The 13,557-nt window shown below is 37.5% G+C and overlaps 2 protein-coding genes across 5 annotated transcripts in view; one reads left to right on the top strand and one right to left on the bottom strand.

The window, feature by feature from the left end:
- Positions 1-1,265: 1,265 nt before the first annotated feature.
- On the bottom strand, positions 1,266-5,368 carry LOC132092633 (transmembrane emp24 domain-containing protein 5-like). The gene is made up of 4 exons (XM_059498952.1): positions 5,070-5,368; positions 4,483-4,580; positions 4,191-4,371; positions 1,266-2,171 (listed from the first exon to the last, which is right to left on the bottom strand). Exons 1-4 carry the CDS (start codon positions 5,247-5,249, stop codon positions 1,953-1,955), a joined length of 678 nt encoding a protein of 225 aa, XP_059354935.1. The 5' UTR covers positions 5,250-5,368; the 3' UTR covers positions 1,266-1,952.
- A 1,282-nt stretch (positions 5,369-6,650) lies between these two features.
- The window catches only part of LOC132092632 (SUN domain-containing ossification factor-like), a 53,400-nt gene continuing 46,493 nt past the window's right edge, over positions 6,651-13,557 (top strand). For 3 of the 4 annotated variants that reach the window (XM_059498949.1, XM_059498948.1, XM_059498951.1), the window contains exon 1: positions 6,651-6,947. In XM_059498949.1, the coding sequence (XP_059354932.1) occupies positions 6,895-6,947 (53 nt within the window). In that variant the 5' untranslated portion in view covers positions 6,651-6,894. The remainder of the gene's footprint in view (positions 6,948-13,557) is intronic. The other variant, XM_059498950.1, reaches the window with a different exon arrangement.

The raw sequence follows: 13,557 nt of genomic DNA, 5'->3' as shown, positions 1-13,557 counted from the left end.
TAAATTTCCAGAAAATATTTTAGCAATTTGTTTAAGTAAGATTAGGGAACAAATTTGGTTGTCTGAATAATATATTTTTTTATATATAAAATTTTACCCCCACACAGTAGCCATAAATTGATTTTTATAAATGTATTACAATATAGAAGTTGAACTTAAACGTGTGACAGATGCATTTACTCCAGAACCAGGCCTTTAAACACACAATCTGAACATCTGAATCTGAGAGAGAGAGAGCTGGCAGTGCTAAAAGTCTCCAGTAGGTGGCGAAATAAGATTAGATATTCGATAAGAAATGCAATTTATGTTTTTTTTGGATTTCAAAACGCACACATTTCAGATAATCAAACATAAATCCACATGATTCATGGTGGGGTTTTAATCAACTAAGAAGTACAGGAAAACAGTAAAACCGCTCTTTATTAGATAAACTAAAAAGCAGTCCAACTCTAATAAACACACAATTAAATTGAAAGCACAAAATAGAGTGAATCAAACATGAGCAGCAAGCTTTATTTATTAGCACAGTGAGAGCAGCTTCCCACAGGACCAGTGGCTCTCAGTGGAAGATGGTTGTTGTAGTAACACAGAAATGGCTGAAGCACCACCAGACAGAGACAGAAACTGCACACAGTCTGCAATAACACAACAGCCATTAAAACACTCCTCTTCAAGTCAAGCACATTCACCAGGGAAGAGGAATGCAGCCGGTCACTGACGGATGAGGGCTTGAGCTACTGCTGAAGCCTCCAGTGATTTATAGAGCCGAGGGTCATATTCAGCCTGGCACTGACTGGGGCTTCTAAGAACACCCTTTCATTTGGCATAGTTCCTATGTGAATACTCTGAAAATGTCATACGAATACATGGGACTGTAAGTTATTTCTAATGCTTTAAAATGTATATTTTTTTTAAATATGAATTATTATCCATGAATATCATTACATTTTTAAAGGAGTCTTAAGACATTTCACAATCTGAACTAACATTGTCTTGTAATAAAAAATTCTAATGAACTGATATTTGAGAAGATTTTCCTTTGATCTTTTTTTTCCTGCAATTTAGTGATGTAACATAATTTTGATTTGGTGGACATTTGTTTTTGAACAATTATTAGTGAAATAAATTTGTTAAAAAAAAGTTGCATCAAAAAAAGCCGCTTTTTTTCTTCATTATGATATCAGGAAAGTCAACATTTTTGACTTCATGCCTCCCAAAAATATCAAAATACATTTAAATTAAAAAAAATTAGAGAAAGAAGTGCATTCAAGTCACCGTAGAACTGCAAATTGCATTTTTAATATATTTTGACATAAATTAATAGACCTGGACAAAAAACGAGCACCATTAACTACTAAAAATTGTTCATAAGGAAAGGGCCACAGCATCTGTGCATCGGGTTCCTCTCTTCATAAAATGATCAGTAACAGATGGGTAAAGCAAACAGAGAATGGACATGGGTGTGATTAACGTATGAAAAAGCATTCAATATTTGAATCAGACATTAATTCGGCTCAAAAAAGTTTTACAATGGTGTCCCTTCAAAATACTTAGTTTGTTACAAAAATATAAAACATTCTGCATATCAGTGTATTATTATCAGTGCCTGGAAGATTTCAGTAACTACACATCATACAAAAACGCTAAACTATTAGTCATCTGATAGTCTATTAATACAGATTTAAAACTAAAAACATCATGTTCCTGGTTAGATCTGTCACATAGCAGCAGCTTAGAGATCAACTTCAATCTCTCATTTTATCAGCTTAGTAGAGCAGAAAATGATTGTGTTTATCGCAAGGCATCAAAGGAGGAGAGTCTCCAGCTGTTATCAGCCCAAGGACACTTTGATGGGAGGAACCGAAGGATGGAGCTGAATATTAAAGGACAGAGAGACAGACAGAGGTGTGTGTGCGTGTGTGTGTTTTTCAGTCAAGTAGCAGAAGGGGAGGCTATGTGCGTGTTTTCCTCTTGTCATCAAAGAGGCTGCGCAGCAAGTACACCTGGACCCCGGATACGATCACCATCACAACAAGGTTGGTACACGACCACAGGTTGACACGATCGTAGTTGCTCTCTTGCAGGTTACGGTCGCGGGCTTCAAAGGCTCTCAGCAAAGCCTGGATCTGAAGACTCTTTCCCAGTCGAGACTTCACGCTGTTGATGGTGTCCTGCAAAAAAAGACACACTCAGAATGTGAAGATTACTTGCACACACTAACATACTTTGGGGTCAAATTAGTTTTTTAAGAACACTGCATTTATTTGATCAAAAATACAGTAAAAATAGTAAAATATTATTACAATTTAAAACAACTGTTTTCTATTTGAATCTAATTTAAAATGTAATTTATTCCTGTGATTCAAAGCTGAATTTTCAGCATCATTACTACAGCCTTTCAGCGTCACATGATCCTTCAGAAACCATTAATACACTGATTAGAAACATTTATTATTAAACCGTTTAACAACTTTCCTTTGGTGGAAACCGTGACAATGTTGGTGAAAAGAAATGCAAAGATCACTGTAACATAATAAGTGTCTGTTTTGTCATTTTTGTTCAATCTCAAAATGAATAAATATAGAACCAGACATTTAAATGCTACTGTATGTTCCTTTATGTTAGTTCAGAGAGTCATTGTGTGTTTTGGAGGATGAAGAGAAGTTGTGCTTTTGATCGGTATTCTCAACAGTTAAACCTTGAATAACTTTATTTTGTCTTCAGGATTAAAAGAAAAATAACCAACGGCTGAGACATAAAGGGTCCTACACAAACATCTAAGTCGATACTATCTCCACTTTGAAACAATGGCAGGTAAACAAAGTCAACTCAAACACTTTGACCCAATAGGAACACACTATTTCCTGCACATATGTGATTTTACTTATAAAAAACTTCCTGAAATGGCTTGTTACTGTAGAATTAGTATACCCTCTTAACATTTCTGTCAAATTTTACCTAAAACACGCAGGTTATATACACTTCTTTCAAGAAAAACAGTCAAGTACTTGTTAATATAGGCTAATGGTCCCCAGTCCTTTACTATCATGCCATTACACAAGCACTCAGGGTCACATTGACACAACACATGCCGCACTGCATGCTGGTAGTTGGCATGCCTTGTCATGTTATCTATAATGCTTCTGTTCAAATAAATGTCACCTTAACAGACAGACGGACTACTGCCATATGCTCAGAGAAACCTGAGTGTTCAAGCCCAAATATCTGTGTCATCTGTGAAGAAGAAGTTAATTATTCCACTTGGAATCAAAACCTCTTAAAAGTGGATTTGACTGCAGTGTAAGTGCATTTCAGGATTGTCAGTGACGTATTCATTCACTAAAAACAGTCTTGCTTATCCACATTCCATGACAATAGTTTGGAGCTACCACACCTTCTAACCAGTGAAATCCCAATATATATATATATATATATATATATATATATATATATTTCCTGTTGTTCCTGATCACTGCTAACACATTCCTAATATCATTTAATAAAAAAAATCACCCCCACAAAAGAGCAATTGTTTAGTTAAATGTTGTAGCACTGAGCATAACTATAAAATTTATAGTTTTTTTTTTATAAAAAAATATAGATTTTTTTTCTTCTTCTAAGGTTTTATGAAATTCTCTTCCATATGTGGAAAGATTCATTGATGTTTCTGGTATTTGAACAAATATTAAAAATATATATTACACTACAATTCAAAAGTATGCAAGTAAGATTTTATTGAATTTTTTTCAAATAAGTCTCTCATGCTTACCAAAGCTGCATTTATTTGATTAGAAAACAAATGAAAGGTAAAAAAAACTGTAATATTGTGAAAAAGTTTGCTATTTTAATATATTTAAAAATGTCATTACTCCATAGTATTTGCTGCTTAAGAAACATTTATTTCTATTTCAGTGTTGAAAACAGTTGTGCTGCTAAATATATCTTTGTGGAAACTATGATTAATATTTTTTGCATAGATGCATAGAAAGTATGCAGTGGAACAGCATTTATTTAAATAATTTTTTATTGTCTTGACGGTCACTTCTGATCAATTTAACGCATCCATACTGAATATAAGTAATTATAATTTAATTCATTCAATAAAAAAAAACTACTGCCCCCAAACTTTTGACTGGTAGTGTGCATTAGTCACTGACTGAGACACTCTCATCTAAAAGAGTTGTTCTTACCATGATATCCTCCAGCTTCATGTCCAGAAGGTCTGCTCCCTGCACAAATGCTTTCCAGTCCTCTGATTCCTCGCCGTCCCCCATATTGTCCAAAATCAACTCAAAGAAGATGACTTTCTCAGAAACCGCACTGAACGTATTATCAAAACAGAACATGTAGTCTCCCTCTTCTGTTTCCACCCTGACGTAAAAAAGTCACATAGAAAACAACAACAACGAAAGTTCAAAAACAGTTATTCAGAATGCAATAAGCCCAGAGTGTATGAATCAACTGATTGTGTGTAAACCTTACGCATGAACTCCATCAGATTTCCTGTAGTCGTTGGCTATAACGTGACCGCTGGGCGACTGGAAGTAGAAGTCCACATCTAGACTCGCTCCATCCAGAACCTGCACAAAGACACAGATTTCCATGAGACAACCCTCACAACTTACTATGGGCACATTACAGAATCAACATGCAAGTCTTTGGTACTATTCCTTGTCCAAAAATGACCTTTAGCTCCATTGTGTCACTTCTCCGACTTCTGTATTGTGTCATAACTTCAAGTCTGATTTTCATAATGCAAGAAACAGATCATGTTTGAAAGAGAATAACTGCTGTTGGTTTTGCAACCAGCCAATTAGCAATAAAAAAAAATGGCTAATTAATTTTTAAAAAGGCATTTCTCACACACACACACACACACACACACACACACACACACACACACACACTTACTAATCTCACAGATCTCATATCTATTTTATACTTTATAGTTATCATAATACGTATGTAAGCAGTATCCAACCAGATGAATTAGTTATATCGTCTTTGACTACACCCAATATGAGCAGCACACAGGCTGAATCAGAGAGAAATCTCCAGATGTGTGTCACCTGGTACTCGATCTCCAGCGAAGCGTCTTTCTTCATGGTCTGGAAGAAGCACTCTCTGCGTCCGGCGGGGAGACTGAAGGTGAAGTCACCGTCCAGAGACTGAGAGAAGGCGCTGATCACACACACACACAGCGACAGACACGACACACACACTTTCAGCACCTCCATACTACACCGCATCCTACTAAACTTACACAACTTTATCAACAACCAAGGAAACTGGTTCTTCTGTAAACTTCAGCAGCTGCTCAGGACAGCTCACCAAACGAGTTGGGAATGCTGTGAATTGAGGACCCCGCCTCAAAACTAGAAATGTTATTAATCATTTCTAAATTTGCCAACACAGACACTTCCTATTTTTATAGTACATTTATTTAAAAAAATGTATAAAACTATCGAACACGTGTTTTACGCAAATGTATTAGATATTTATATACACGTTCAACGTCCACTGGCATATATCTCGACGTCCTGAACCGCATTATGGGAAATGTAGTCTTTTCTGAAGAATGTAGTTCCTCGCTAGGAATGTAGTTCCTGGGTAGGGTTGCACCAGCCGTTCGTAAGTTCTTACTTAAACTGGAACGTAAAGTCCAAACTAGAGGCTTAGTAACTACTAGCTAGTTTATAACTAACTCTGTACTTTATTCGGTTGCACCATTTATTCTTAAGGCAGAACGTAGCTAGTAGGTCGTAAGCTCTCCGTATAGTAATGCGTTGTCGCATAGAATGACGTCATTTTTCTTAACCCAATCACAAGCCTTCTAATAGGTAAATAGGAAATAGTCTGAACAGCTGAAACTCATTCTTGACTGGCCTAAACTGAAAGTTAAAAAAGACATTAAAGCACACGTTATCGAACTCAAAACATGACACTTTTAATTGAAAATATCTATCCCACACATGGAGGAGAAAAGAAACAGGAAGAAAAATTTCAGTCATGAAGAAATTCTTATTTTAATTGATGGATACAAAGAAAACAAAACAGTCCTTGAAAGCAAATTAAACTCATCTGTCACAAACCGGAAAAAAGGTGAGAAAAGGCTGTGAGCAGAGAGGCTTGGGGAGAGAGCGCCGTTTCTGTCTGTCTCGTGCTGAATATCAGACGCTATCATGTCCGTTATCCGAATTATGCCCTCTCTCTTAAAGCGCAAACGAGCATATATGTCGACATCATCATAAATATCCAACGGATGATGTCTGTCTCGTAAAACTCGTTGACGAACTTGCGGCTCTTCATGATCAAATACGAGCTCATCAATGTGATCTAATCTGGCTGACATCTTATTCCGACCGTTATTCGTGGACCGAGGCTTCCGTAAATATTTAGTTACAACGTATAGTTACGTTTAAACTAAGTTTAATGGTGCAACGCAAAAATATTTAGTAGGCCGTAAGTCGTAACTTAGTGTCCATTTACGTCAAAACTAGGCTAAGTTATAACTTACGCACAGCTGGTGCAACCGGCCCCAGATGACTAAACTTCCAACTCATCCAGACCTCGAGGACTGGGCGGAGTTAAAGTAATACCCGATTCCTATTGGCTGAGGACGGGTCCGCCGGAGCCGCGAGCGCTGGCAGCAGAGCAGCAACAGCACAGAAGCGGAGTAGCGGACGGGAACCAGTCCTGCACCCAGCGCTTCTCAGCGGGGAGGGGGTTTAAAACAGAACCTAGCCCAGCTGTTTGTTCTGTACCGCGAAACACACCCCCTTACCTTAATACAGCGGTATACAATAAGCATTATTAGCAAGTCTTGGCCTCTGTTGTCGGTGTTAGACAGGCGAATAGATAAAAAGCGAGGATGTTGGTCCCCGCGGGAAGATAATGAAGGAGCTGCGCGTGTCGTTGCTGTGCGCCGTTTTAGCTCTCCTGTGCTGGTGAGTCTAAATATTGTATTGTGTTGGAATACTATTATAATGGATCTACCTGTCAAGCTGCATCATAAAAACACTAATACTTTGACAATGACATCATTTTACACTGTATCTCTAATGATAGCTTCATGCTAACGTTAGCTAACGTTAGTTCAGTAGCCTCCGACCTGGTATGCATTGTTAAGCTTTGTGTCAAAAGATGTCATAAAATACTGTTTTATATTATTTATTTTTGTGGAGTTGCTTGCATCTTGTGAAGACATGTGCTGACAGCCTGTTGAAGGTAGCAATGGACCACCAGCTGTCCACTATAAATGTCGATAGAGGGTACACGATGTACAGAAAACAGACAGCCCACCGTTCATTATTAGTTTCCCACTTCTGTATTTAATAATTTCAGTAGCATTTAATAATTTCAGTAGTAATTATGTATGTTTTTTTTATATGCTTTGTCGAACTGTTAACAATTGGCATCAGCTGATATAGTTGAATTTTGTAGCAGCACTATTTTAGTGGCCATTGTCATGAATTATGGTCAGTTTTTGTTTTTCAAGCTTAGTATGTAGGTTAAGCCTCATGCTAACTCTTTCAGACCATGAACCGCTTGGAATGCATGTATTTAAAAGTAACACGCTGCTGTCTAGTTGGCTGGACTGACAGAGCCTAAATTTGCCCTGGCCACTGAAGCAAACTCTTACTTTAGTGTATGTTACTTTGAGTAAGTATAATGTATTTAAATATGTGCATATGTATGATAAACTGTGCTGTGTGCTCGCTCTCTGTGCAAGGCTGATGTGGCATCCACCGTGGACAGGTGGTGGATTAGGGTTGGTCATATGTTGACTAAAGCACACAGGGTGCTGACGCAGGTCACAGTACCTGGTGAGAGAAGCACACAATTACACCCTGTGCCTGCCACCAGACATCCTATCAGATTGATGATTTTAATAACGGGCTGATATGCGAACTCACTCCTATTTTCATAATGGCTGATTACAGAGCTTGTATTACTGTGCTTTTGCACAGGCTGAAAGGTGTTCACTTTTGGTTCTAGCACCAAACCTTGTAAGTAAATGTGAATGGAAAAAAAATAGATTTTTAAGATTGTGAGGATGTCTTATACCTAATGCCAGTATAAAAAAAAAATAAAAAAAAATTGGTGAGTTGCATAAGAATTGCATCACATATGCACAAAACGCACCGCTCATAAATACTTGTGTTGTTATTTGGCACGCTTTGCTAGCTTTTGTTACTTATGTTCTTTTTTTTTCATGGGTGCATGGCTTTCAGAAAAGGGCAACCTGGTACGAATCTAAAATAAATGTAAAACAACACATACATTCTTTTTTATTTTATGAAAAGTAAGCATTACCAAAACAATAAGGGTTTTAAAACATTGTCTAAAATGTAAAGCTGTTTCAGTTACATGAAAGATTATGTAGTATTATTTGGAATAAAATGCACAGCTGGAGAGTGCACAGGAACAGACACTTGCATAAAGAAGGTTAAATAAACATGTTTTCTGCTGTTTTATTTTTTCCCCTGCTCTTTATTTTCTTTATTTTATCAAAATCATACTCTCATTAAAGGATAGACATATTTAGTTTTTAGTTTTTTCATTGAGGCCAAATGAAGAAGAGCCTGCATCTATTGTTGCCACCTTTCAGCATTTGGGGCTTTGTAGAATGGACCTCTTTTTTTTTAGTTGCATATTTACAAAAATATTCAGAATATTTTATTTATTTTTTTACCCTAGATTTAGAAAAGCAGTATAATTGAGCCATGTCATTAACACATGCTCTGTTTGATGTATCTTTTATTTATTATTTAAGAAAGCTAACAACACTGAGTTGAATACATGTCCAAAGTTCAATTAGATTTTCTGTATTCAAACTCCATGTCATATGATCTTAAATTTGAATGATCATATCTGCGGTTGTGGTTGGGTGATCATAATGGAGTCATATTTTTTTTCCACTTGTTGCTTAGCGAAGATCTGATCACAAATGCCTGAGTTTTTAGTCCCAGAGCTGTTTGTGTTGTCCAGATATGTTTTGTAAAATAATTGCTGGGTGAACTTTTTTTTTTTTTAATTATTATTATTATTATTTTTTTAAGAGCATTTAGAGTATTTGGAATATTTTCTAGAATGTCATTTTACTGTAGATTAACACATTAGAATGGTTGTCCACTTTTCTTCAAATCTAAAGCACGGACAGACAACAACTTGCTTTTAAGATGGAACAAGTGGTGCATAACTGACTCTACTAACAAATACTTGTAAGTATAGCCTACTTTTTTAGCGGTTGATCTTGATCTACAGTTAGACTTCAGAAAGCAGACTAGTGAGAGCACTCCTCATGTTTGTCTCATGTCCTGCTCTCTTTAGTCTGCTTCTTTCATAGTCTTTATGTTGTCGTTTGTGATTGTTTTCAATGCTCACTGCTACGACAGCTGATGAGCATTTAGGGCAAAAAAAAAACTAATAAAACAGAAAGAGTTTTGAGGGAATAATGTTAACATGAGAGAATCACACAGCCTGCAGTTCTGGGCAGGACATGACGCTGCTTTGGCACACAATCAGACCCACAGCCAGAGGCTCATCTCCTCTTCTGCTTATTTTTGATTTCTTCCTTATTCTTTCTTTCCCTCCTCTTGTCCATTTCCTTCTTACCTACTTAGCTGAGAATGTAGCATTCTGCTGTGACATCTTCCTCCAGGCCTCCAGCAACAAAACTCACCGGCTCAGATCTATTCTGGCCTTGAATTCTTTGTGAGACATAAACGACTCTCCTCTTTCACAGAACTGGTATGAATGCTTTTTGAAAATGCACTTCAACTTAACCCTCTCAAGGCAGGCGTTGCTGATTTGCAACAGTTAAAAACTAAAAACCTTATTACTCCAGATACATATTTTATGTATCTGGAGTACTAAAAACTTTACTAAAGTTACTAAGTTACTAAAACTTAATTTGAGCCTGAGAGGGTTAACATGGTGTCTTTAAACACACTTAAAATTTGCATTGCAAAAACTGAAGATGTCTTGTTCAATACTAGTCGTGACCAATCCCCAGAGATGGTAAAAAATGTAACCTGCTAAGCATGTCCCATTCTAAACTGCCCATCACCCACCTTGGGTTTTGGGGTGGGCTTCAGGTTGCCTTGGAAACAACACCCTTTTCATTGGGTTCATGTTCTCACTAGGCATTGAGATTATAGAAAGCATAATTGTGCTTAGGGCTGTATGGAAATTAAAAAGAGGTTTTATTCAATTGATTATGTTATTGACAACTAAACAGGTGTGAAATAAAGCCTTTTTTCACTGTGATTTTAAAAATAGTTCAGATAATGTTAAGTTTTTAACCTCATCAGCTAAAACAAGCCTAAACTAAGCATTTAAGGAAGTGTTCTTGGGTTATTGTGATTGTGCAATAACATCACAGCTCTGTTATGCAGTTCGTCTGGATAAAAACAAACCTTTCTTGGCCCTTTTGTGGCCACCGTAGTATGGCTATAAGGGGAGGGGCCCCATCTTCCCTATATGTCTGAGTACACAGTCAAGTACACAAACACACACACACACAAACATTATAACCTTCTGTTGGCTTTCTGAGGTTGCATTGTTTTTAGAATAGTGGTCTGATCATTCAGCTGCTGTTTAAAACATAAGAATGTCAGCATGTTGAATGTCTGTAAGGAACCTTTGTGTTCAGTATTCTCAGCATGTAACTGTGGCTTGACATTTCAACAGTCATGTGTTGACTGTAATAGAGAGCTGCAGTCATGACATGTTTTTGTAGGCTAAGTTCGCCTCAGCCTGCTTCTCCTTCACAAAAAACCCATCAGAATTAGGGCTAGACAGTTAGGACTGTTTGATGGCAATGGGCCGGTGTGAAAGAAGGTCGGGACAGTCGACAGATCAGTCACTGGACCAGTCGGACCACTGCTGCGTCATCAAAAAAGCTTTTCATTTATACACATTTTTAAACCTCGTCAATTAAAACATCTAAGTGACTTTAATGCATTCAACCGCAAGAAGACATGAATATTAAGTCCATTCAGTGTGCAAATATAAAGCCACATCTCAGGCAAGACATGAGCCCCAAATTGTGTTTTTTTCCGTCTCTTTATGCATCATGCTCTCTGCTGGTTGTGTAGAGAAAGGAAACAGCTTTACACTGAGAAAAGTCTAGGTGTTTGGTGTTAATCTTACTCTTCATATCGCAGACTGTGCGATGATATCACTCATATAAACCTTCAAACCGTTTCTCATTGTTGCAGCTGGATCTGTGTGACACATATAGCAGCATGAGGCTGATAATGATTTAGAGATAATACTTTCAGTCTGAGCCCTGAGTAGTAAGCAATGACGTTATATAATCGAGTATTAGATAAGAAGGATTGAATTAGGAAGGCAGCTGGTCTACCAGCCCCTGTGCTTTGTTTGCTGGTCTGTAATGGTACAGTGTCTGCTATTGTATGAATTGATTAATGCTAATAACATTTTATCATCATAGAGTAGAAGTAGAATGTGAAATCACTGATACGTGCATATAAAATGTTTGCGTTTTATATATATATATATATATATATATATATATATATATATGGATTGATGTTTTTAAAATTTAAATGAGTCTGGCTTGTTTTTCATCTAACCGGTTCCTATATTGTACCCTGAAGACAGAACCTGTTCTCACGAGAACCGCAGCACTGCATGTAGTAACAGTTATTTAGTTTACCAGTTTGTTGTCAGTTTTCAGGTCATGTGACTGTTTCATAATTTTACAGATTTAAATAAGTCAGTGACTGCATAATCCTTGAGTGAGCCTTGATTTTGGCATGATGTAGCTTGTGTACAATATTCAGAACTTAAGGCATTAAATAAAGCAGCTTGTTTGCTTTCATTCTTCCACAAGAATGGTAAATCTAAAAATGTAATGAAGATATTGGGACTTTTTTACTACTAATTAATTGCATGGATTACTTCATATTTGTTCACAAAAAGTTCAACCTAATTCACAACACAATTTGTATGCACATGGAATCATTTTAACCTCAGTCTAATGTTAATGAATTTGGAGTGTCTCGAACGAGTGACCGTGTGCTCCATTACCATGCAAGGGTTTTCCACACAACCTTTCCTTTACAGCCTTTTGTCACTCTCAGCAAACATTTGATGCACTTTTGTCTGAGAGATGCGCAGCAAGATCCATGAGCAATGCCAAGTATGCCATCTTCAAAACCAGCTCAAACACAATAAACCCCTTTTCATACAGACCCAGATTACAGGGGACAGTCGTGGCTTAATGGTTACAATCAGACTTGTTACCCAAAGGTCGCAGCTTTTTGGTACCGGCAAGGATTGTTGGTGAGGGGAGTGAATGTTCATCATTCTCTTTCACCTTCAATATCACGACTGAGGTGAGACCTGTGAGCAAGGCATCAAACTCCCAAGTGTTACTCGGGCGCCTCAGCACATGGCTGCCCACTGCTCCAGGAGTGTGTGTGTGTTCACTACTCACTGCTGTGTATGTGCACTTGGATGGGTTAAATGCAGAGCACAAATTTCGAGTATAAGACCCCATACTTGGCTACATGTCACATCACTTTTACAGGCATCTCATTAGCCAGCCTTCAATACGCAGCTTTTCTTTTTACCCATCTTTCACTGTATTTGACGAAATGCATTTAAAATGAAATATCCATCTATAAAATTTCATTATGAGGCCACCCAGAGAAGGCTATGTGATTTTTTTTTTTGCACGTGTGGTTTCTGTTGTTCCTTTATTTTTTTTTGTAAATTTAGAATACATTTTTAGTTTGAAAGTTATCGGTGAATCATGATTTGTTTTTGAATAAATCTAAGTTTGTATGCAGATTTCATGCATATTTTATAAATGAGACCCATTTTAACACCATGATACTAGGGTGTTGTGGTGGTTTTCCAGTTACTAGGGTGTTCTGTGTGATGCATCAGATCAAGCCCAAAGTCTCTGATTATTCTGATGTCTAGATATGTCTTGGCCCTTCTTCAGTCTAGGTCTGTATACTAATTCACTATGTTAAGGTTGTTTTGGAGTGCTTGGTTGATTTTTGCACTGCAAGGGGCCTCATTTCCTCTTACACAGACAACCGAGCAGTCATGCACATGCATAAACACGCCTCACTGAAAGCAAGCTAAAAAGCCATTTGTGCTGCCTCTTACATAAGTCCATCCAATGAGGGCTGTAACAGTGTTCTTGTCTTTGGGCTGTAGTTGTCATATAAGCCTAACTGTTTTTAGCATGCGGATTGCTAAGAAATATCCGTGTGCTGACAGCCTGATTCAGCGAGAGAAAGGATGACTCTGAACATACCTCGGGCTGATAGAGTGGGGGTTGGTGGTTACGTGAGGTATGCAAGGCCAAAGAGCCCATCCAGTGTCAAGAGGCTTTTTTTTCAGATAAAAGGTTCTCCGTTTGGATTTGGATTTCTTGTCTTCATTCAAGAAGGCCCCTCTTTATCTGGCTCATCTGGTATTTTTACTGGAACGTTTTCTGATTCCTCAGAATTTCTCAGTCCCACACTTTCAAGAGAAGTGTGCAGTGTCACAACATATGTGAAGCACATG

Source organism: Carassius carassius, chromosome 18 (assembly GCF_963082965.1).
Source record: "Carassius carassius chromosome 18, fCarCar2.1, whole genome shotgun sequence".
Lineage (NCBI taxonomy): Eukaryota > Metazoa > Chordata > Actinopteri > Cypriniformes > Cyprinidae > Carassius > Carassius carassius.
The sequence above is the reverse complement of the archived record's forward strand: the minus strand, read 5'-3'. Positions and strand labels throughout refer to the sequence as shown.